At 37.7% G+C, this 26,451-nt stretch overlaps 1 protein-coding gene across 1 annotated transcript; it reads right to left on the reverse strand.

The window, feature by feature from the left end:
* Nucleotides 1-388: 388 nt before the first annotated feature.
* dio3a (iodothyronine deiodinase 3a) lies at nucleotides 389-26,451 on the reverse strand. The gene is made up of 2 exons (XM_026338977.1): nucleotides 26,257-26,451; nucleotides 389-2,263 (listed from the first exon to the last, which is right to left on the reverse strand). Exon 2 carries the CDS (start codon nucleotides 1,707-1,709, stop codon nucleotides 927-929), a length of 783 nt encoding a protein of 260 aa, XP_026194762.1. The 5' UTR covers nucleotides 1,710-2,263; nucleotides 26,257-26,451; the 3' UTR covers nucleotides 389-926.

Raw genomic sequence — 26,451 nt, forward strand, 5'->3', positions numbered from 1 at the left:
CTGCAAATGGAGTTAAAATAGTCAAGTAAAGTTTTTTTATCCTCTCTCAACTACACATTCCTTATAAAATTGAGGCTCCCCAAGAACCTGCAATAAACTAAAGAAATAATCAAACCACAGCAGAGATCTGGGGAGATCTTATGCTCTTTCAAGTGATTCAATATTTTCTGCTTCTCCACACCAATTTCAGTGAGTGCACTTCAAAAAGGCATTTCTAAAGGAATCTATCAGAGCTCTGCTGAATTTTATTGTGAAACAAATTGAACATTCACCCTTTGGTTTTCTTAGTATAAGAGAACAAATTACACATACACAACAACACACCTGCATCCTATGATCAAAATAATGTAACTTGCACAATAAAATAAAATAGGCCTACAATTAAGAAGCAGATCAGAGCATTTTATTGTATGAAAAATATATTAATAAAACGGAACAATATTTACAAAACAGCTGCGCCACGCAGGGCAGAGAGCAGCACCGTCACTGTTATCTCCAGTATGAAAAACATCAGTATCGGTTCTCTGGATTCATCCCATTTAAAAACCGAACATCACAACAATACTGACGAGCACAGTGATGCATATTACTCAAAATCCTGACTCATTCGTTAATGGCGCATTTATACAAGGGCAATGAATAAACACGGAGCTTTTGACATCCAAAGTAGTTTTGTTCACAAACAAGGTCCAAACAAACCTTTTTGTGGGTGGATCCTAATAGGATGTATAGGTGTCCATATGAAATCAAAGAGCCTACTGCAATACATCCCACAATGTTCAACTAATTACTTTGATTCAACCATATAAAAATAAATAGACGTTATTAGTAGTAGAGAATATCTAACTGGAGCAATAATACTGGAAATCTGCAGCATGATTTGTTTTTGTTTTCACATAGCAGCTCTAAGGAGAAGTACAATTAATCTACACATGAATAACCAGATCACTGGGTTTTTCCATCCGCTGTCGGTAGTGACTTAGCCAGTCTCTGAGCTCTGAGATGCGATACCCCTCAGGTCCCCTGTCCCCCTGGTAAACTATCCTTCCCTCCTGCAGTATATAAAGTCTGTCGAAAAAAGCTCCGTACGCAGCGCTGGAGGAGTTTTCCATGCTGTCCACCACCACCTGGCAGCCGGGCACCTCCAGGTGCATCAGCTGCGCTGCGTTCAGCCTGTCCTCCAGGCACTGGTGCTTGGGGATCTGATAGGGCGCGTCAGTGCTCATCCAGCCGTCTGAGGGGTGCGCTTCCTCGATGTACACTACTATAGAGTCTGCTATGTCTGCGTTCTGCTGCACAACTCCCTGGAAAGCCTTGAGTCGCGCCATGAACGGTGGTCAGGTGCAGCTGCCAAAGTTGAGGATGAGCGGTCTTTTCTCTTTCGCGTAATCGAGTATCCGGCTGCGCCGCTGATCCCCCAGCTGAACTACTTCAGTGTTTGGCGCCCCGTGTCCGAGATGCGCTGCTTTCAGAAAGTCAAGTTTATGGCCGTGCCACACTGCTTTGAGGGACTCCACGCTGAAGAGGCGATTAGAGTCCGATATGCAGAGGGGGGGATCGATGGCATCACCCTCCTGCTCCATCCTGAAGAAAACCCTTTTCCTTATGCATAAAAAGTCAAGCAGCCAAAACATGACAGCTGCCATCAGAAAACGGGGCAGCAGGACGAGACAGACTATTGCATTTTTAACAGCCTTTATCGTATTCATTATCACTAGAATAACCCGAATACTATTTCGCTGTGTCACGATCTTGTGGGTTGAAGTTGGGTTACTTGCAACTTCCCCTCTTTTATATCACCGGCAGATTTGAATGAATCATACCCCGCCTCCAAACTGGGGCCGAGGCCTCACATGGTGGGGATTACCTTCTGTCAACTGCACAGCTTTGAGTCACAGGCAAAAGGCAAGGGTGCGGGACTGGGTGCGCAACAGCAGTGTATTAGAGTGGCTCATCATTTTTTACAATCGGGCTCTTAAAATGATCATTTAAATCCACATGTTGCTGCTGCTGCAGATGATGATGATGATGATGATGATGATGATGTGTGATCGGTGAAATCGTTTAAATACTCCATCAGGTGTGAAAAAAGTAGGCCCTACTGCAATGACAACGATCACTTTACCATGGACCAATCCCAGCTCACATGAAAACTATTAGCAACAGTGAAGTTACAATACTCCAGATGGTCTACATGAGCCTTGAAGGAAGTTAAGACTGAGACGTGGAGACCATTAGTGTCCATGCAGGAAGTTCAAATAAACTGTGAAAAAAAAAGAAAAGAAAAGAGCAGACATTTGTGAAAAATCCAGCGATAATCTGAAAAAAAGAAAATGAGAAAATAAATTATAAGGAAAACTAAATTTAAAAAAGGAAATTTCTGTGGAAAGTGAAAGATATAAAATTCAGAATTTGGTCAAACATCACTTAGACCTTTTTTTTTCTTCTGTGGCCATATAATCTCCAGGTGCTGTCAAGTAATAAAAAAAAAAAAAACAAGTGCAGTCACTCACGGTGAGTGAGCACACACACACACACACACACACACACACACACACACACACACACCTAACCTTCCTGTCAGGATAGCAGTGCTCAGCAACCGCACGGCTCATATGACACCTCAGGATATGAACATATGAATCAGAATGAGTAACTTTTGGGGTCCAAAGAAACAAAACATCATCTTCTGTGGTCAGAAAAATCTCAGGTTTATTTATTTTTTTCTGAGAAAGGGGCCAGATTACTTTTAAATGTGTCCTGGCCGATGTCTGAAGGCTCATAAAATTTTAAAGAATGTTGAAAACACTCTCTGTTGGTTGCTTGTTTGAAGAGCTGCTCTCTTTAAACAACTTCATTCTTCTCTAAATACTTTCCCATAAACTAATCAGACAGCCCAAAAAACAAAACGTTGTACCTGCACCTCCATTTTTTTTAAACTAAGGGTCAGATGTTCGTGATTTTAAATAAACTCATTGGTGCACATTTATTCTGTTCAACATGTGTAGTGTTTAGTAACACTACAGTTTAACACTCAAAGGGGTCCACAATAAAAGACAAAGTCTGTCGTTTGTCTACATCTCCAGAACTGGTGTTCTGATTTACAGATCACAGCCATGACACTACTGACAGAAATAAAGAACTTAGTGACTTAATGTTTGGTTAAATGTAGATATATAAAAAGACAAGATTTGATGAAGGGAAACAACACGGTTTGGATTGAAGTCATTTCTTTGTTGTTAACGTTAGGAGTTCAGCAATAATTATGATGGTGTTTGTTTAAAAAAAGATGACTGTAGAAAAGAGAAAATGAACAATGGTCTCTTCTGTTCAAGTGGCTGATGTCCTTTATATTCTCTTCTCAGTCTAGGGGGTAAATACTGCTTAACCAATAGTTTTTTAATACTGATTACTGATACTATTACTTGCAGGAATCCACAGTGACTAACAAACCTTAGAGGGGACGGCAGCTGTGTGGTTGTGCTTCACATTTTTAAACAGTTCACTACTGATTTTGTTTGCTGCAACAAACTAGGGTTGACTGATGGGGGGTGCTGACATATCGAGATCATGGTTCCTCGGAACAGAAGGAGTTTGCTAAGACAATACTCAGACTGTGAGATGAACTACACTGAAACACAAGTTTAGGTTTAGGATAAGGGACAGTCAACACCAAGCAGATGGCTGGTCTGCTATTTGCCAAGAGAAAGAAAAATGAGTCACACAAAATACAATGCAAAGTGTAGATTACAAATGCTGTGATATTACACCTGCTGAACACACACACACACACTAAATCAGCCCATCTTGTCAACAGGAACAATAGCTTTATTCATCTATCTGACATCAGGTGGCAGCATAATTAAAGCGTATTATTTGTGATGACACACTGAAAGTCTAATTGTATGATGTCTATAAAAATACCTTGGATTGTTCAAAAATGTTTTTTTCTTTTTTTTTTTTTTACTCTGCAACTGAGGTATTGTTCAAATCACTGGGGTCAAATAAATGTGGCTGTATGTTGGGCTGCATTATATTGGGTGTTGCTCATATTATGTGGACATGAATGGTGGCACACAACCTTAAAATCATCTCTCAATACAAGGGAGTTCAGTACAACATCACCCTCATATGACTTCAATAATACACAAAATTAAATCTAAACATTTAGAAAAATGTAAAAAGGGTAGAATTTACTGTAAGTATTGTATTCAGTTTCAGTTCAAAGCCTGCACAGATGCATATTATGAGTACGTAAGTATATAAGTATGCATTTTACATTACGCTAGGTTATTGTGATATGAAAGATATTTTACATTTTCTGAAATTATTATGCATAATATAACTAGATGCGAATGTTTGTGAAAATGTAAAAGCACTTAATCACATTAATTAAAATAATGTGCTGTGACTTGCAACTTTGCCCACAATGGTTCAATATAAACAGGGATTTAATCATATCGCTCACCCATTTTATTAGCGTAACAGCATTTGTTTCCCGACTTTCCTGTCATGACCATTTCTTCCTTGCTCTCACGTTGGGCCATTCTGTATTCTTACACCAATTGTTAACCAACAATATAAGCAATGACTACTCCATATAACCTATAGTCAGTGTAACCATTAGCGTATAGCATAGCAATTACAGCCTCACTCTGTACTCTAACAGGGAAACAATTTCACAAATTCTAAAGAAACGCTGGAAAATGTGAAGAATCTGATTCAAGGAAACTGTCCAAGGCTTTTGAAAACACTTTAGAAAGTGCTGCTCCTACCAGGGGGATGAAGGACAACATACACAACACCAGTGAGAATCCACCCACAGAATGAAGCTGCTTCACAAGCTACATGTATATCAAGGACACCAACTCATTACCCGAGGAAAAGCTAAAAGCATCTTCTCACAGCAATGTTCTACAGCAAAGAAAATCTTTCACACATTGTTGTTTGAACTTTGCTGCATCACCTGGTGCATGTGAGTTTCAACCACAGGGAGTCAGTGAGCGATAGCAAGCAAGCCAGAAAATAGAGCTGTCATACTGACACACTGGGTAGTATTTATAGTTGCCAAGTTAAACCAAGACAGACGCTACAAGAATAGACAATACTGGTAGCACATGCAATCATTTTACACATGGAAATACAAGTTGATTTAATGTTGAAAGTATGAAAACAGAGCACCAACTGGGATGATGAAGCCCCAGTCCTATGGGCAATTTGTAATCGCTTGACTAAAGGTAACAGATGTGTTGCTTATGTTACCTCTCTGTTGTCTCAGGTCCTGTCTGGTCTATGTAAAACTTGCACAGCCACATTGTAAATTAAATACCAAACAGAGGAGAGGAATACTCATTGTAAAACAAGTTTCAAACAAGATTTTGCTGGGACTGAAAGTTAATTCTTTCTAATGTTTAAAGGATGAAAAATAATAATATATAATAATAATTACTACACAAAACGGACAAGCTGAAGAACAAAACTGAAATACCATTCTATCAGAGCAGTGGTTCGTAGCTCTGCTTTTTTAGACAAACAAATGATTACAGAACAGTATGTTAGATTATGACGTTGATACACAATAAGCACATGCAGTATATCCTCATCCATAAAGTACATGTCCACACAAAGATTAATGTTAATGAGTCCCTGTTGGGGTGAGTATATTGGAGGGTGTTCTGTGCAGTGTATGCTCGTGTGATCCACAGGGATTCAACATCTGGACACACATATTAGCCATTACTGGCAAAATGCCATTCACTGGTCTGGTGTGCTTATTCAACAAAAGCATTCCAGGTCTAGTGTGCACATGGTATATTGGTTAAGCCCTAATCTCCTGTTACAGTAAATCCATGTCATATTTGACTGCAGGGTGGCCGTACCCAGACATGTAAGAGAGATGTCATTTGTCTGCAGCTCACAGACACTGCGATGACTCAGAAAACGGATGACAGAGTCAAACAATTAGGCCCCAAAAATAAGACTGGGTTTTCTCACCTGTGCTGGTCACTGATTTCATTCCTGGTCACATAAATAAATAACTACCTGCTATTTCACTGTGAACCCAATGACTCTCCTGAAGCTGTACTTCCATCTAAGACCACATCCTTGTATTTTAAAGCGTTGTTTGTTTGTTTTTTGTTTGTTTTTTATGTGCAAAGAGCAGCTTGTGCATCTATTTTCAGACCAGCAAGTGTGATATTTGACTATTGTGTGCAAATTGAGTCCTTTAAAACACGTTTTTGCTAATTGGAGAGATGTAAACATGCTAACACCAACATATACAAGTATCTTTTTAACCCATGACAGAAAGCCATCAGGCTAAAAAGCAAAAACCCATCAAATGTGCTGTACTGGAATTCTTGTTTTGGAATTCTTGCCTTGCTTTATTATCCTATTTACAATTTACATTTTGACAGACAGGCAGACGTACATACAGTTAGTATATAGATATATACAGATATGTACCCAAGATTACTCAAACTAAACAACAAAAAAACAACTATGACTTTAGTTTATTCCTGAAGGACATCTTAGATAGTGATATCGCCAATAAGGGGAAATACATGATATTGGTAATTTCATGTTTGTTTATTAAGATGTGACTGAGTAATAACTCATTTCAGTCAACACAGTACTCATCGCATGTCTCTCTTGCTCTATGTAGCTTCCCTTCCCTCTCCTGTGTCCCTGCTGAATGTCAGTTAACAGAAAATACCCTATAAGGAGCTTCACAAGGTTTTCCAACCCTGTTTCCTAAAATTCACAATAATTCAATACATTATATTCAAATAAATGGCAAAACAGTAGCCATGTCACATTTAAGCAAGTATTTAAACATTTTATTGATTGTTGGTAAATAATAAATTGATAATTTGGGCTCTGGGAAGTAGTTAAAGATACTTCTGGTAGACTAAACAATTAACTGATTTACATTTATATACATTATATTTACAGTACCTGTAAAACAAATATAGCTCAGTTTGTTCAATTGTGTAAAAATGTGTACACAGCAGTCCGACGAACCTTAATATGAACATAATGTTTTACTTTACGTGTGATAAATGAAAGTGCTTGCTCATAATGTGTCTGGTATGCTTCACTTTTACTATTGCTGTATGTGATGACAGAGTGCTTCTTTATGAGAACAGCTCATTTAGACAGGGGAAGCAGAGAGATGACTGTTGTAGCTGTAATGAGTTCAACAGCTGACTCATCATTCCTCCTTCTGCCATTTTCTTTTTTGGTCGACATTTTAAACTCATTTTTCCCTAAAAAATATGGGACAAGAAGTGAAATGCTTAAGTTCTTAGCTTTCACTATAAGGCTGCTTGTGTCTTCTCTATCCCTTCCAAACCAAACCCCTTTATGCTCACACTGAAATTGTATTAAACACACGATTATCTAAACCAGTTTATTTTTTTAAGAACATAAAAAAAATAAATAAATAAAAGGGGGGGTTTTGATGAAAGAAATAAAATGCTCATCTGCTATGGCAAATTAGCTTTGAGAATTGGCTCTTTTGTTGTTGCTGCTGAAAACCAGAGATGTATTCTAACCTGCTTACTTTTACTTCCTATAAACTTGGCAGTGGTTCCAGGTTCATCTGAGGACAATGCAGATCTGGGAAAACAGCCCCCTTTTCTGCTGCTTACTTTTGAGATGGCAGCATTCCAGAAACCACAACTGATGGGATATCATAAAGTCTAACTCACAAAACTGATTTATGATAAGTTTCAGCGCTGGCTCCTTACCTTTCAAGTCAGTGATATCTCTCTCCTTGCACTGAACAGAACAGATGATAAAAATCTACCTTTTCCCCATCCTTTGCTTCACCTTCCATGACCCCGTCTAAATCAAAGAACACTAGTGTCATGCTCAACTTGAATGAACTGCCTTTGCTTGCCCTGTGGGCTGTTTGTATCTCAGCAACTGGAAAGCCAATGAGGAGTGTGCTAAGACAAAAAAATCTGTTATTTGCTAGTCACCATTCAAACCAGAATCTTAGTTAGGACATTTCTATAATTGACAGACCAACAAGCACAACCTATTAAGACAAACTGCAGTGTGCCATCTACAGGGATTTGAACAAATAATATTTTAAAAGTGAGTAAAAAGTAGATTTTGAAATATGTAAATGTTGACATCCATCTAGTGTGGGAGAATGGCAAAAGCTGTATGTTTTTGAAATAGTCATCCTCTGTGTCACAGTCAAGGCGTCACTGATACTGATACACTATACAGTCTGTGACTTTGATGGCATTGTGATATCTGTAGTTTAGCTGTAGGGTTTATGATAGTATTACAAAAATAAAACCTGGTGACATTCAGATGGCCAGATATTAGCTTAAGTGTCAGCAAAACAATAGCCGTCTGAGCCAAATCCCAAGAAGCACTGACACTTGATCTGGTCACAAAGGTCAGTATTTCATCCAGTGAACAATTTGATTATGAAACAATTTCTCAAGTTAATGGTCACAATGGATGTTGGAAATACATATTTTTCTATAAAAGAAATAGCAGCTGCAAAGACCTGTATAAATAATATAAATTGCTAAAAAGAAAATCACTTTGGTTCCAAAAACAAATAAGTAACTTTTTGTCAATAGAATTTTTGGCAGCAATTACAGGTTTGACCTTTAATTCGGTATAAATCGTAAAAAAAGTAAAATCACTGTAGAAAAACAAAAACCATAGGTGTACAAAATAAAATGAACAATAAACTTCCATTAAGTTTAATTTCAGGGTCTAGCACTGGCTTAGTGAGATGCTTGAATGGAAAGGTACCATTGGTCAAGCTATTAAACCTGTGTTTTACCTACTATCAGTTATTAAAAGTTAACATTTCTGCTGTTGAAAAGGCCTATAGGTGGCGCAGGTTAGACAGCAGCTGCAGGTCTGAAGCAGATGAATGATTTCCATTTGTGATTTTATAATCTGCAATTTCTTTTCTAATTTATAATATTACAGTGTGAAGGCTGAAGTAAGACTTTAGTCACCATGTTTTTACATGTTCTCAAAACTGTATTCTGAGTGTTGCATTTGTTACTTTAAATTTATAAAAAATGATAATGCTAAATTCTTATTTAAAAAAAAGTTTAAAAAAAAAATCAGTTACCAGTTAGCATTCCCTGTGTAGTTTGGGGTTGGTGGAGGGTAGGTGGTGGTGGTGGTGGTGGTGGTGGTGGTGGTGGGGGGGGGGGTTCCTGGCAAGTCTTCACACAACTTAGCGTCTGCAGTTGTCCATGCCCTCATTTGCACTCACCGAGTAATGATGATGGTGAGCATGTCGGAGGATGTCCTCATGTGGCTTCTTTCAGTGCTGCCTGTTTGAGCTTATTAGTGAGTGCCCGTCTGTACATTAATTGATGCCAGTCCTCAGGACAGATGGTGGCAGAACAGGGTGAGTGAGAAACCTCTGACACACACTTCCTCTCTCTCTCTCTCTCTCTCTCTCTCTCCCACTCTGAAGTGTCTGTGGTTGCCGTGAACAATTTTCTTTTCTGGTCTACTGTATTATGTGAGATTTAGTTCAATTTGTGAGCTTCCTTTGATAAGGAAACGAGAGCAGCTGGTATTAAAGCTTTGTCTGAATTACATGATTTGAATAAATAAATAAATAAATAAATAAATAAATCAGATATTGTGCTGCAGTGCAAAAAGATTTGTACAGTAATCTGCAGACTACAGTAAAGTAATGTAGACCAGCTAGAAGTGAGGTGTGCTTCTTTTCTAAACAATTCAGGATTTGTTAGATTTTTGCGTGTTCATGTTTGAAGAGTGAGAAAGGTTAATATGGGGTTTATGTGTTTACCAAACACCAGATCCCTATGAGAAGAATCAAAGCACTGCTATCCTCATGAGGTCATTGTGCACTCAACAGTGTTTAATAGGATGTGTTTTCTGCCCCGAGTTGTCTCTGCAGGATACCACTAAAGCAGAGGGACAAGCATCAATTGGCAGTATTTGTGATGCTGGACAGGAAGGCGAAGCAAAACACTTCAGTGGCGGAGATCTTCAGCCACTGCCGAGAGCAGAGTAGGTTAACTGAGGGACAACATTAACAATGGAATTGTAAAACACAATTAGCTGTGTAGGTTTCTTTTATGAGTGGTTAGAAAATTGATGCCATGGCTATTTACTGAAATGTAGTCAAATACCTTTTCTAATCAGTTTAGTTTCGTCACAGTTTATAATGGCTTAATCTATCAAAAATAGATAAAATGTCCACAGTAACTCTCTTTAAAAAGGATATACGGCTGTTTAAAATTCCAGTGTTTTCACCTAACCATCTACCAAGACCACCTCCCCATGTGGGCTTTGTCGCCTTTTAGGAATCTTCACCGACAGTGACTTTATTACAGATGCTAGTGGCTGCCTAATTGTAACATATCAATAATTTCTTTCTGGTCTACTTTTAAGTACAGTTTCCCCTCACTAAAGCAAAACTATGGGTGTCAGAACAACTGAAACCAGCCATTTAATTCAGCCATGGCATTTGAAACAACTGCATAAATAATAAATAAATAATTAGCGGAAACAGGGCTTCCTATTCAATCGCTTTGGCTAAAGATATGAAAATGTGGAGTTTCAATTAAACATTGCAAACACTTGGAATCTTATTAGGTTTTACTTTTTCTAATGTTAAATACATAAAACAGGAGTGTATGAGTCCAACTGACATTTTCTGAATCTTACCTCAAAACAATTCACAATCTTTTTAAGGGCTATAAAATTCAGTCAGACAAGGACTTTCCCTTTACAGACTACTGCTATGCATTAATTAATTTACTGTCCTCTCCAGTTGCAAGTGGTGAAAGTATTCCATTTCTCCATTTCCCCTTCATCTGTCTCATTTTCATTATTGTCCCTGTTCTCTTACCAATCTGCAACTACACACCTCCTTCCTCCCCCGTAACCCTCCTCTCCTCTTCATTATTGCCTTGGCTTTGTAAGACCCCCTGGTGAATCCTGGCATCACACTCCGATTTCAAAGGAATGAAAATGCAGCACTGGTCTGTGCCATCCGTTTGCTCTGTTCCCCCTTTCATCTGCCTGGACATATTAAGACAAGAAAAGGCGAAGCTCTGCAACAGCTCCCACATGAATCAGTCTAAGCCCCCCAGTGGGAACATGTGCTGGTCATTTCAGGTCAAGTTAAGTATGAGGGGAGAGAGTGACAGAGAGCAAACTTTGAAAGGCAGAAAGACAGTGAAAAAGAGCATGTGGCACATTTTGTACACTTTGTGCCATAATTGGGTGTCTATGATACACTGACAACTCTAGTAAAGGAGGGGTGGGGGGCATCATCTGATACAGTAACAGCAAAACAGACACAACAACATAATGTATATTGCAACCCTCTCTACAGGATGACGCCGACTGGCATACGCTCACAGAACAGACTCACAGACTACATTTATAGATTACACAGATATCATAGGTAGAGAGTTAAAGCCGATGAGGACATTACCCAGCACAGGACTGTGACACCACATTGCAGGGTTTGCAAAGGGGTCTGTCACTTATTTGTAGGCTAACTGATATGGGTTTCTCAACAGTAGATGCTAATGCCAATCTTTAGAGAGTGGCTGTGTGCGTCTTTTTGCATTAGATAAAATACAATTTAATCATTACAAATGAAACACAAATATGATAAGCTTAGTGTGCCTGTAAATTCACATTGATAAAGATGGTGTTTTGGCTGTTTAAGAGGTGTTGCTGTAACTGCAGATTCTCTATTTGTGTTCTGAATAATAATCTTGTAGCCAAATAATTGAAAGCCACATGTATGTTTCGAATTAACCAACAACTAATATTAATCATAGGCTACAAAAAATAAAAAAAACTAATACAAATACATTTAAGAAAGGTATGTATATGTTTTTTTTTTTACTGTGTAATCCCCCCAACCCACCCATACATGCAAACACACAACACACACACAACACACACACACACACCCTGGGCAAGTATGAACCCTACACCCTACCTCCTACAGTTTGTTATTATAAACAAATACCCAATAAAGTAAATGAGTAAAATGCCAATAATACGAGGGCAAGGTGTTTTGGATGAGAGCCTTGAAACAATAAAAGGGAGCTAAGAGGAGCCATGTTAAGCAGATGCTTTGGAAGGAAAGATAACTGGGAAACAGGCAGAGTCTACAAAATAATGCTTCTATGGGGAAGAAGGAAGAAAGCCAACAGTTCACAAAGCCCAAAGTAAATTGGCTTAAGGCTCTAGAAAAGGTAGAATCATTATATACAGTTATGCATACAAGTAAAGGAAAGCTGGTAAACGCATGAACACATTATGGATGTTATCTAGTTGAGCCACCAGGAAGCGTTGATACATTAATTTCTAAGGGGCCTTAGCTGGTCCACAAATTATATAACTAAATGGCCAGGCTACAGAGAGGAGGCTACAAAAACTGGTCAGCTTGAGCTTGGTATGTTTTCCTCATATTAGTTTTTATTTCTGACAAAAATTGTAATTGTAAATAAAGCAAGTTGAAGAAATGCTCCTTATCATGCCCTTTTCAGTAACACACACCTGTAAGCTTTCTGCCCGCCTGCCGTTCTCTAACACACTGATTATCATTTTCTGGCGACAGTCTGAGTTTGTTTTTCCAAAAGATCCCTGGCAGTTCATTGACTCAATGACCTATAGTTTTTTATGAGCTGCATCTCTATAACAAGACTTCACTCAACAGTATGTCTTACAAGAGAGAGAATGAGAAAACAAGACTGGCAAAAGCTGTTGTCAATGTCCTCTGCCTCCTACACAGTACTGAGAAACTTTTTTGTTCAAATCATCACATCCTGACAGTCTGGTTACATAAGGAGTCAACACAAGTCCACTTTCAATTTGTGATTCCATATTTAATGTGTTTGTGGGGGAGGTGAGAGCTTTTTTTTAAGGAGTAAACACCTACCTACGTACCAGCCAATGTGTTAGAGCTGTCTGGAAGGAAAAAAAAAAAAAAAAAAAAAAGGGCCATAAGGAAAGATGCAAACTAAGAAGTTTGATTTACAGACTGCTGAGCACTTTTCAATAACGGGCAATCAAACATTAATTTATCTTTTGGAGTAAGAAAGTTACCTCCAAAACCTTAGTTATTTCATAGTTTTGTAATAATATTAACAATTAAGGGTTAAAGTATGTCCTCATTTGATTTTGATCAAAACTTGATAGAGAAGTTTTCAACACTCCTCACAGAAATACTTTTGCATCTGGCTTTAAAGCACAAGAAAAAGTATAACATAAAAGGGTCATTATAACAAACTAAATCAAGAGAGGGCAAATTAAACAAAAAATGAGAGAGAAAACAAAAAAAACATGACTACAGTTACAAAAACCATTTACATCTAAAGTGCGATTAGAATGTGGTCCTGTCAGACCTCCAGAGGTGTAATTCAATGCAAACTGTACAATATGTTTCTTGCATTTGTAACCAAGTAAGTAGAAATGTCACAACTCATAATCAATGCTTTTGTCCTGTTTCTTGTCTATAGTGATGGAGCTATAGTTGCAAACGCTGGTGTAGCAACAAATTACTTTTCATCATTTCAAACATAATCTGCCTCTCATGGAGAGCAAATACATGCTAAACTCATTCTTAAAGTTTTCTATGGTTATGTTTGAGCATTCACAGCACTTGGTTAAAGCTAAGGCAACTTTTGAGTCAAGCGTAACATGAGACTCAAAACCAATCTGCTCAACTATGACCAGCCTTCCTTTTCCCTGCTCCACTATACTGTATCAAGCTCTGCCCAGCCCTTCAGTTATTATTCTTACAACGTTACATTTAAATAGCAGAAACTATTGGACTTTTGATTGGTAAGACAGACAAACCTCATCTTCAGAGGGGAATATCTCTATATCACTACTGCCAGGCTGCCTGGATCCCAGATACCTTGAGTGCAAACTCTGGACTGCACTTGTCTGCAATTATATTAGCCATCACAACATAATTGAGAAAACTGTTTTACTGTATATGAATTTAATTTATAGGCAGCCAAATTAAACATGTTTTCACATTCTTCCCATACTGCTAATATTGCAGGATTGGCCATACCACAAATGCACAAACTCCCCATACTCTGTAGTGTAAAATTGACTTACTTCACTACTACTTACAATACCATTTATGACAACTGAATATTCAAAATACCATATATGTACCACTGCTACAGGAGACTAACGCACTGGAAAGGATAGTAGCGATGACTGATTAGAGAAATACTGACCTTTGTTTTTTCCCCCTCTAAGAATTAGAGTTACTGTACATAAGATTTAATCTGATTTGAGGCTGCATGCTAATTTTTTTATTTATTTTTATCATCAGCATCATCATCATCATCATCCTTTTTTAGTACTTCATTCAGGAGTTAAGTGATGATAGCCGTGGCCATGCCAACACAAGTCACTGGGATTTAACGCTATGACGCAATGCAGTATTTTTGGTTTTTCTGCTCCTTCTGTTGCACTGGTTTCCACGGAAATAAAGCCCCTTTTTTATATCCATGTTATCAGTGCACTTTTCATTAGGAGTAAGATGACCGGATAGCGTTGACTACTGCGTCAGTGTGTGTGTCTTTTGATTGACTTTGCATCTCTGTCAGTAGCACTGTCTCATCTCCCTCGGCTATGATTTCCAAATGACATTCCTATCACATATCTAGACCTGATACGAGTCCAACTTGACACAGTTGCATCTCAGATCTTACTTTTTGCCATGCTGTGAGCAGGCAGGAGGCAATGGTGCAAAGCAAGTTAATGCTGAGCAGAGACAGAGACACAGAGAGAGAGATGGGGAGGGAGAGAGAGAGAGAAAGAGAAAGAGAATGAGAAAAAGAGAGAGAGAGAAAGAGAATGAGAAAGAGAGAAAGAGAACGAGAAAGAGAGAAAGAAAGATAGAGAGAGAGAGGCTACACAGCAGCAGGACTCAGCTGTGCATTTGCCGTTTTATCCACCCAAAGTTCAGATGAGGACAGACTTGTTCACTTGCTGCCTTGAGATTAGCCACAGTATTTTGGAAGGCAGCAGGCAGGAGAGAAGAGTGAATTTCAACCATACAAAATGCACCCCATTTCTGATATGAAACTAATTTTGCAATCTTTAAGCAATGATACACAAGCCAAAAATGCAATGTTTTCTATTCAGCTCTGTAATGCATTTAAGTTTTGCAATGACTATGTAGGAGCCATAGGGGGACCTTTAGGGCTCTACAAGTATCAGGGAACGATCACATATGGAGTACCAAAGCAGAACAAGGGGGTAAAGAAGGCGAAAACATTCATCTGAGACAGAGAAGCGTCTCCGTGGTAATTCTGTTGACATACAAATGGCTAAAAGGCTATAGGCCTGGGGAAAGGACAGCCTGGACATAATGAGAAGCATGTAAGTGAGCGTAATGAGAAGCAGAACATATGGAGGGTTCCTACGTGCTCTGCATGTGTGAGAGCAAGTATATTTGTTAACTGGCTTATAGACATTAATGTCTGCACTCATATTTTGTTTATCTGATGATACTCTAAAGCACTAAATATTTTAATTCATGCCCTCTAAAATCTTGAAACTAGACACAAATTGACAGAGAAAATTGCATGTGTTCTGTTATGTCTTTTGCATTTACTGTGAACCATTCCCTGACGTTTCCATAAACTATGTAGTGAGGGCCTCTTTCTATAGCCTACAGTATGGATGTCTCCAAGAACGTAGGGGGCTGTTAACCTAAAACAGCTTTTCCTTGCCAGAAAAAGAACGTTTGAATGTCAGCCCAACGGCTTGTCCTTGAAATAACCAGCATAGAGCCAGAGTGAATGAGAGTCCATGGTTGATTTCCACATTAGCCTTTCACCCAAAAATGTCCAGATTTTCTTTTGTGAGGTGAGTTTAGAAAACAACACTGCCAAACATGTGCTGCTCCAAAATTACTTGTGTGAATGCTTTTAAAGCTTCTCAGTATGTGTTAGATTGTAACAGATGAGAGGAAGAATAAATGAAAAAGTATGTAAATTAATTCGCAACAGTCAGCATGAGCCAAGAATACACTGACCTAGTTGATAGAAAAGTTTACAGAGACATTAGAAATAATTTGGTATTAAAAAAAAGCCAAGTAGACATCGTTTTTTCATGTTCAAAGTTCTTGTGAGTTCTGAGATATAGGTGTCTTTAATCTTCTTTGTAAACTACTTACACATTCATAAAGGAAATTGGTAGGATTTGCATGGTGATGGGGAGGGTATTTTACAGCATATTTTGGTGATTTGCTGTTGCACCAGACATGTGTCATCTTACACTGTAGAAATAATGCATTTCCAGTAGAGACTTGGAACTAGTCAAGACACTTCCTGAAAGACTCAAAGAATGGCTGATAATACTGTGACTCACTCAAGTTCGCGGAAATGACACTGGTTGTGGTATAATGCACTGGTCAGTTTACAGTCAAGTCTGCCTTAAAAATGCCACGTTACAGTTCAATCTAACCCATTTACTTCTTCTGCCATAGAAGAACTGAAATTACTTGTAAAATGTAAAATGTGCCAAAATGATGTAAACTAAGTAGTTCCAAATTGGAACTTGTGGAGTCAGAGCTTTAAAAATCATTTCATTAGAAGCTCAATGACACAGAATATATTAAAATATTTAAAAACCCATTCAAAAAAATCACACAGATCTCTACATTACTTATAACTAAAATCCTAGCCTTGAAATGCATTTTTTTTTTAAACCAACAGTGTGTTATGTAACTTGTTGTGTTATGGAAAGTTTTGGGTATTTCATTTCATAAGGGTATTTAAAGAACACCTTGTCCTGTAAGCCCTAGACATTTGTGCGTCAAACATCATGGGTCAAGTCCATTTGTGAGTTGAGCAGTGGCAGAGAGCTCAGACATGTCTGGAATATCAGATATTTCTTTCAGAGAACAAACCTGGATGTTGCAGATAAGATATTTTGGTAGACAAAAGTATGTTGCCTGTGCATTTTTTATGAATATGTTAAACAGCAACATAATGATGATATAATGTGATTTGATTTATGTAAATTGAAAACATATGAAGTTAACAGAAAACAAAACTGGTTTGATATTTTTGTTAAAGTAAATGCTGAGAATGGGTCTCACAAACTCAATAATATAACTCAAAAATCACATAAAGGTTTAATCTGAAAGTGTTTTTCCAACATCATCTGTTTGTCTCTCCTTAATATAGATGACACCACCTGGTGGAAGCTAAATCATTTTATAACTGGGTAATAAAGCATCTTTAAATCAGACCAATGCACTGGCTCCATTGTCTCTCCCTTTTATCATGCTCAAACCAACTTTTGACCTACCAAGTAGCCACATAGTCACATACAGCAGAAATTATTTTCACATGTGGCATTACTACATGTAGGATGATTTTCAACAGTCATAGTAAATGTCACACTTTTTTGCTGTGCATATCTCTGTCACTCTGTTGATTGTATAGAAAACAAAATAAATCCTTTGTCAAGCCTGTGTGCAAAATGAAGTGAAAATCTGTATCATATATATCAAGGGGTTTTGAAAAAGAAAAAGGAAAATAAAATCCAAACATCTAAACAAAACAAAACAAACAAACAAAAAAAAAAAAACAATTCCAGCACCTGGAGCACAGGTGCTAGTTTGTTTCAGTCAAATTTGAATGAGGTGAGACAAGGATCTTTATAGGATGACTCATGAAATTTGAGGTTAACTGTTTAGGTTGTCTGCAAGTCACAGGAGAGAGAAATGTAGAGATAAAACGAAGACAGACAATGCAGAAACCAGACACAGCTTTTGATGTGAACAAATTAATTTTGCATTGTTAAATTGTGCTTCTCTAGAGTTAGAATTTCAGGAATTGTTACTGGCAATAAATAAACAGTTTAATTATAAAACCTTTAATAAAATATATATATATATATATGCATCCCACCTCTGCTAATTAACACCAGCCTATTCTCAGCAGGTCATATGGCATCAGTGTGTGATCTATCTAGTAAGTAACCTACTAGGTTAGGGAGCTGAGAGCTCATAAACCTACCGTAAATGCTCCAGTCCATGTGCTGGGACCTGGGTTCAAAGCAAGAGCTTAATGTAATTCTCTAGCACAACAGGATTTGGATTAGTCCCAAAAGGGTCAGTGAGGTTAAGAGCTGCTAAGTAGTAGTGTTTAAATCCTTCCTAAGCCCAGCCTACACAATGCAGAGCCCACTACACTCCTCATTTCACCTCAGGGTGTGGTTTGGACAACTGGAAAGGCAAAGGGTAAGGTTATGTGCACACACGTGCAATCCCTTATTTCCTCTAGGATTTCCTGGTGTGTTTAAGGACATGTTACACATGTCCCACAACCAGCCAGGGTGGCTGGTTTGATGTCAGTGCTTTGGTTTTGACTTAATTGTTTAGCCAACCTTGTTTAAAGCTCTGGTTTCAAGGGTCATCTTAGGTTATGCAGACTTCTGGTATTAACTACTGTACTGTATCACTGACTTTCCTCTGTAACTGACCATGTAACTGTTTCACAACACCATCAGAGCTTCAGGAAATCAAGTACACAAAGCACTTGTCAATGTCTATAATTAGAAATAGCCACAATTTTACATTTTATTTTAAATAGAGTAATCAAACCAGAAGCAGGACCCACAATGATTTACACACACACACACACTCTTCCCCCCCAAAGTTTTCACTTATGCAACAAACTGGGAAATCATACATATAGCCTAAAATGAATAATGAAAATCCTATAACTTAAACTTTCTGCTAGGAATGACCCACTTATGTGAGATCACATAAGTGGGTCATTCCTATGTGTAATATAAACTCAATGTCATTTAAATGCAGTTACTACTGAGGTCAAGTACAACTTTTTATGAAAGCTGAGGTATGGCAAGCAGTACCACCTGGGTTAAATTTGACATATTTTGGCTTCATAGTGGAAAGGACGGCAAAGTGTCTATTCAGCTATACATGTTCTGTTTTCTGGTATGTTGTGAGTTATACAGCATCATCGTCAACTTGAAAGAAGTCTGATCCTGTTACATTTGAGTAATACATGGACCGTTGATGAAATAGATCTGAGGAGCAGATTTGAGAGCTATAATTATAAAGGACAAAGTAATTTTTTTTTTTTTTTTTTTTTTTTTTTTTTAAATACTTCATAGTGTCCATCTTCAGACAGGAGAACACTTGTTCGTTCCAAAGAATCAATCTATTCAGAATCCCGATCTAAATTGCATCCCCTATGGTGGTGATTGTTTACCCAGTGCAGATTTACCTTGGATGAACCACAGTATTTGGCTGCGGATAGATGTGGGACAGGGAGAGAGAGAGAGAAAGAGAGACAGAGAGAAAGGCAGAGCAGTGTGAGCAATCTGAGCAAGCTGAGCAGCAAGAGGTTGATTTATAATTAGACTGAATGTCTGTTCAAAACCCCTGCTGTTCTAGTGATGGCTCCATTGCACAGAGCTAGCTTTGCTGCTGTGAACTTAATTTGAATTCTGAAGCACCACACATTTTCCAGCATTTATGGACAGCCTTGCTTGTCCGGGGTAATGAAGACTGAACAAGATTTTCCATTTATGGAGCTATAATACCATGTCTTGATTGACAGTCACTTAAAACAGTATCAAATCTTAGAAATAACACGTCTAAATAGATTTTAATTTATTATCAGAGCTTCAAGCTATCAAATGCTTAAAGAAGTCACATTTTTCAACTGCAAAGGAAACAACAGTGATCAAGTTATATATTCAATCTATAACATTAAGTTAATATAGCATAATGCATGTTTTGGAAAATTATAATCATGCTTAATTATGATCTTGAGAATCGTTTGTCAGACCTTTTAAAGCCCCTTTTGTACTGAAAAGCAAGGCTAATTTATTTTTGCTGACTATATACTGAAGGCATTTTAGAAGGTTCAGGATTTAGCTGGGAGAGCTAAGGTGATGTGCACCTACCCCACCCTCCTCCCCATCTAAAACAGTTCTTCTGAGTGGAATACCTTCAACATTGTTATGCATATGGTGGCCACAGACAAACATTCTCTCCTTATTGTTTGTGACTGATTCTTTTTAATCATGTTTTGCTAGAATCCTTGTCTAACCTGGAAGGAGCCTAATGAGGCTGTACAGGTATCAAGAGATACTAGCTGACCAGCCATTATGGACAGGGCCAGCAGAGCCAAGGGCAAAAACTTATCAGCATAACCAGTATCTGCTCCTTTGTGCAAGGAGAAACAAGTCCTAAAAAGAATCGGCAGGTCCTCAATTTAGTGACCTGTTTTCTTCACAGATGACAGTAAGTTCCCACTGAGCACATGTGACAAGTCTGAAGATGCTGTGGTGAACGGCAAAGTATAACATTGCATATTCAATTCCTCAGTGTACTAGAATTATTTCTTCTTTTGACACATTGGTCAAACAAAGCCGAGGTGAAACCACCTCTACACTACTCAAGGTTTCAAGGCAGCGTATTGGTGTGGTAAACCTGCATTAAATGGGCAATAGAAAAGGTCTTATTAAAAATATATGAGTCTTCAGGTCTAACAAACCTGTTCAATTGTTTCCTAAATATTACATAGTATATTTATTTGATATAAATTATAGATTTGAAATATATAAAAAAATAAAATAAAATAGCCTCATCACCTGGCTCTATTCGTACACGTCTGTTGTTTTCCAGGTTTCCTCACATTTTATGTGTGCAGCAGGTTGCACGTCTAAAATATTGTATGATTTTGTATTGTAATGAGTATTTGATTAGTTTTCAGCATTCAACACAGCAGGCCCCACCCCAATAATTGCTGGACCTTTAGAAAGTACATCCCCCTTTTTTGAAAGGTAGAACCATGTCTCCAGAACAATATTTAGACCCTTGCTATTTGTGTGTATATGGAAATAGAAGAAGTAAAGATTCCTAGTCCCTGGGAAACATCAGTAGAAGTGGAAATGAGCCTTTATCGAATTATTATTTCAGTCACTTTTCCAACTTCTCCTATAAGAAGATTTGTTATATGTTAAAGTGTTACATTATGAATATTTTGTTTTTTTTACTACAGATTGGAAAAGAAAAGCAAGCTGATCAGTGATGACAATAATTAGTTGCCATGCTAGATTCAGCCTGCAGGTAAAATGTTTGCAGAAAATTCCATGGCAATTCATCGGACAGCTGTCGAGACATTTCAGTTGGACCAAACCAACTGCCATGGAGCCATGTCACCAGGGTGAATAAAAACAAAACTATACATAATAAAATCACAGTTGAACTGCCTGCATCAGTAAAGAAAATACAGTACAAGTATAGTATGACATGCAGTTTTTGTTATTATAAATACATCACTGACTGTTTTCGTCCTTACCCAGTTTGAACATTTGTACATAATGTATCAATGTCTGTACCAGATAATGGTGTGGACGTGGCACAAACCTGGAGACAATGATTATGCAGGTGTGCTCCCAGCGTCATATTCAACAGCTGTGTAGGAACGTGCTTTTATTAGGAGTTTACTGCCAGTTGTGCTCATTACCTGACTAAATGTTATGCTGTAGAAGGAATGCTGTTGTGAATTTTCTCCCTCTCTCTCTCTATATACCACCCAAGAGGCTTGTTTGTCTGTAACATGGTGCCTTTTTCTGAACAAGCTCAAAGTATAAACTGCCAGTCATACTTAAGTGGTCATAATAGCTTTCTGTATGTTTCTGTTTGCGTTGGGGCAAGACTTCAACTTATAAACACTGAAGATATATGTTCTCTGTTATTATGGATAGGGAAGTTTATTGCCAAAGCTCCAGCAATTACAGTAAAGAACAGTAAAGCCGTCTGAAAAGTTTTCTTCAAAGAGGTATATAAACATTTAATAACTACACACAAAACTGAAAAAGACAGTTGGTGATGAATGAACTTTCCATCCTTCCGATCATTAGTTGCTTCAAATCTGATTTAAATCTGCAGGATATTTGGCTCATAAAACAAAATGGTGCCCTTTTGCACCTAATAAAAAAGGCACAAATTAACCCACATCCTCATTTCAGGAAAAACTGCAGGTTACGGAAGGGCATCTAAATAGTTGAATGACTCCAGTTTTCAATTCCACTTTCACACCCAAACTTAAATTGTTAGTATGTCACGGCATGTAGGAGGTGAATGTATATAATTCTACAAACATGGTCATTACTGAGGTGTCAGTATGCACACCTTGCCTTCTCATTAACGTGATAATTAAAGCTCAAGCCATTAACCTCCCACATTCAAGCAATATTCATAAAGCAGTATGCATTAACATTGCACACCTTTAGATGTTTGTCACATAATCTACAGTAGATGCCTTGTGAAGTTTGCAGGCTTCCATATGATTACAGATTTAAACATTTTTTAATCAGTGGCCGTCAGTAGCTTTTAAATCTTATGCCCCCCTTTAACATTTGTCGTTTCATCTCAAATTGGAAAGTGATGGAGGGGATGTGTGAGATACGTGAGGCCAATCATGGAACATGCACAGCAATTCAAACATATGAACATATGGAGAGATCAGCAGGAGACATGACTGCAATAAAAGAAGAAATGTCAGAAAAACAGCTTGTATGTGGGAGGAGTGCATGCCAGATAATCATTAGTCAGTTTTTCTTTGTCACTGCTAAATTCAACCTATTAACATTAAGCCAATATGTTATTAGGTTTATCATTTGAAAAAGAAAAAAAAAAAGTTCTAGTCTTTCAATGTTATGTTGCAGCCTGATACTACAATCATTTTCTCATTAATATACAGTACCTCATAATAACAAACTGAAAACTGAATTTTCAAAATGTTTGCAAATGTGAAAAAAGTCTTTAGACCCATTTCAACAGCACTTTAGATTTAGCTCAGGTGCCTTCAATTTCTCCTGATGGTTGATGAGATGTTTCTACATCTTGATTGGAGACCACCTGTGGTAAATTAAATTGGTTGATAATTGACATGATCTGGAAAAGCACACCGTGTCACAGATAACAATACTGTCTCAGAAACGAAACAAAACAAAAAAAAAAAATCATGGAGGTCAAAGGAGCTGTCCTCTGTAGCTCTTCCTCTAAGGCTTAGAGGTACTACAGCTACAGAGGAACTGAAGGTTCCCAGGGGTACAGTGGCCTCCATAATTCTTAAATGGAAGAAGTTTGCCACAATCAGCTCTCATCTGAGAAATGGCACCTGGCCAACATGAGCAATCAGGGGAGAGCTTCTACTTAATTTGAATGGTGGAAGTATCAGGCTGCAACATAACAACATTTTAATAAACTAAAGGGGTCTGGATTTCTGAATTTTATCTAGCAATTATCTCAAACTAGGGATACAACAGATATCATTTAACTCAGGTTATCTGCTAATATTTATTACCCTTTTTTTCCTGCAAATTTAAATCTTCAGCATGTGTAATTCATTGGCAGCATCTTAATGGAAGGTGAAATAGAGGCCAAGGATTGCTAAGGAAGCAACAACCCTGCTTCCTGTCATAACTGAACAAATGTGATCGATAGTGTAAACACTTTTTTTTTTTTTTTTTTAACAATTAATTGTAGAAAACAATATCTAATATGCATCTGACTCAAACTATTCATTACCTTCATAGCTACCAGAAGTCTAAGGTAGGGCAGAAAGTTCAGACTGGAGAGGAGTCTGCAAGCAATTTTTAACAAATTCAATTCAATTAAATTTTATTTTATTTGTATAGTGCCAAATCACAACAGATGCCATCTCAAGGCACTTTACAGTGTTTAAGGTTTAAGACCTTGGTGAATAAAGAATCTTTGTTGCGATTCCTCTCCTAAAGAACAAACAAACAAACAGACAAACACACAAACAAACAAACAAACAAACACACAAACAAACAAACAAAAACAACACATCTGAGGCCAATTGCATATAGGACAGTTTACTTTGTACCTGTTGTACCCTGGTCACTTGGAAGAGTGTCAGGAGTCCCCAGCAATATCTAAAAATAACTAAGACGTTTTTATATGAAGAAACTATATGTACTATAGAGCACTTTACTCCAAAATCTAATCCGATTCCCATGTGTGGGAAATGTACTTACTGTATATAACAGCATTTTACTCAGGCAATGTTCTTTGCAATCACAAGAGAGTCCATACAAAATACATAGTAAATTTCACTGTTAGAGTATCTCATATACTATATACACAGTGTGCCTTTAATGATGATTCATATCCCCATTCAGCCATGTGCTACATGTTAAGGATGCTAAGTGACAAACATCATGCAAATAATCTAAATACTATCCATGGTAAACCATCTCGAAACATTATGTAAGGCCTGGTTCTCAATTTGTCCAAACAGTTCACTTTTCCAGGCATTAAATCAAGTACAAATAAAACTAACAAATTAAATTAAAGTGTTAAACTCTGTGCTCTGTACATGCTTAAGTTTAGTTTCCACTGAGGTAAACATTGACAAGACATGATTTGAATGCAGTAAGAGTGTTGGTCCCTCCTGGGATTTTGGTCTTACAGTGTGTAATGTACTGAATATGTAAATAACAAGCCATCATGTTAACTAAAATGCCTTCTTCGTGAGAGAAAATGAGAGGTAAGTAGGTTCCAGTTAATAGCTAATTTTCTCGATTAATTGGTTAATAATTTTCTATCAAAAACCTGGTGACATCTTGAAAGTACTGGTTAGCACAGCACGCACCTTCTTGTCACATCTAGTTTACAGTCCCAAATGTGTTACAACCACCTCCTAAATAAGTCATAATCTAGCTCACTAAGCTTTAAACTCACCCTCTACTCTGAAGATTAGCCAGTTCACTTTCTCTGCTAACAGCAAACTTCTAATCTCTCTCATATTGTAGCAGTCCATAACTTAATTTCCTAAGCTCTGGTGGTCAAGGCTCAAGAACATTATGTTATCTAGGAGAGCCCCTTGTTTCCATGTCAAGTAACATCAAGCATACAATAGGAATAGACAATGGGATAAAGTATAAATCCAGCAGCCCCTCCAACTTCTCAGTTTTATATCCAACAGAATAAACATGGTTCCAATAAGAAAACAGTGACACTGGTTCAATCTAGATATCAGCTCAAAAGAATGTATCAAGTGTGGTGTGCAAAAACTTAACTACTTATTACAGCATCTTTTTAAGGCCTCAGAAAAATTGAAAAGGTCAATTTTGAGTGATCTTCTCTCTCTGCTATCAAGACGGCTGAACAAACCAGCTTAAAATTGATTTGCAGGGTAACTGTGCTCTGACTGTGTTGTTTTATGTGCTCTGAGTTACCCTCCACATCACCCCAAGTATTGAAGCATTGAAGTTACTTGTAAACACTACATAAAGCCAACAACAATGTGTTTTCTATTTGCTCTAATTTGTTCTGTTTTGATTTGAAGACTGTCTGATTGCTGCCATAGTGCACGCATCCATGGATAAAAATCCTAAAAAAAAAAAAAAAAGTTCATTCAAGATTGAGTTTGCCTAAGCCTTCTTTATTTCATGTTTTGATGTGATCATCACAATACTCAGTAAAAGTGTCTTAACCATGTTTTTTTATGCATCTCAACACAATCGTTCATATTTAACAGTCATAAATAAACATAACACAAATTCTGAACTAAACCTTATAGCTTAGAGAATATGCGGAAAACACTTGATTGTGTTGACATCTCCAAAAAAAGCGCCTGGCAGAAAGTGAAGCATCCTTGTAAACAGTGGCACAAGAACAAGCTAAAAATGCTAAGGATGCCCAATCTGCCCAAATGGTTTTTCCAAAGTAAATTGATTAGCTAAAGTGATAAGCCACTGGCAATCTCACGGATGTAGTCAATCAAGTTAGCATATAAAACAACAGTCACACTTCAAATCAAATGCAGACAACAGATATTTGAATACAAAAGTATGCACATAACTCTACAAGCCCAGCAAAACAAACATATGGGAGTGATAACTATAAAATGAAGGACAGCATTAGCAGGAGTGTGGCCAAACCCCAGAAAAAGAGCTCACTGCATCCTGACATGAACTTATTGAAGCCAAGCTCACTGTATATTGTTTGACATGAAATACTGTTTTTTTTTTTTTTATTATTAGCACCTAGATTGTGGAAGCGGTTAACCATACAGCACAAAAACAGCAAAAAAAAAAAAAAAACCTGATAGCTAATAGTTGCTGTCAGTGAAGCGAACACACACTGACTGAAATAAATACAACTCACATCAGGTGTGTTAGCATAAACAGCTAGCTGATGCTCACCTTGCTCAAACGAAGCCTCAGGTGAGTGACTTAGGGTGTCCGCTGGACAGGGAAATTCAGTTTCACCTGGAAGGTAGAAGTGGTGTTAAAGGTCCACAGGAGTTAACTTATAAAATAACGAGAACAGGTGGATTAAAAACAAGCACGAAAACCGACGTGGCGCCGTTAGCAGGTGAGCTCCATTGTGACGCCCTC

This window comes from Anabas testudineus, chromosome 22, assembly GCF_900324465.2.
Source record: "Anabas testudineus chromosome 22, fAnaTes1.2, whole genome shotgun sequence".
Taxonomy (NCBI): domain Eukaryota; kingdom Metazoa; phylum Chordata; class Actinopteri; order Anabantiformes; family Anabantidae; genus Anabas; species Anabas testudineus.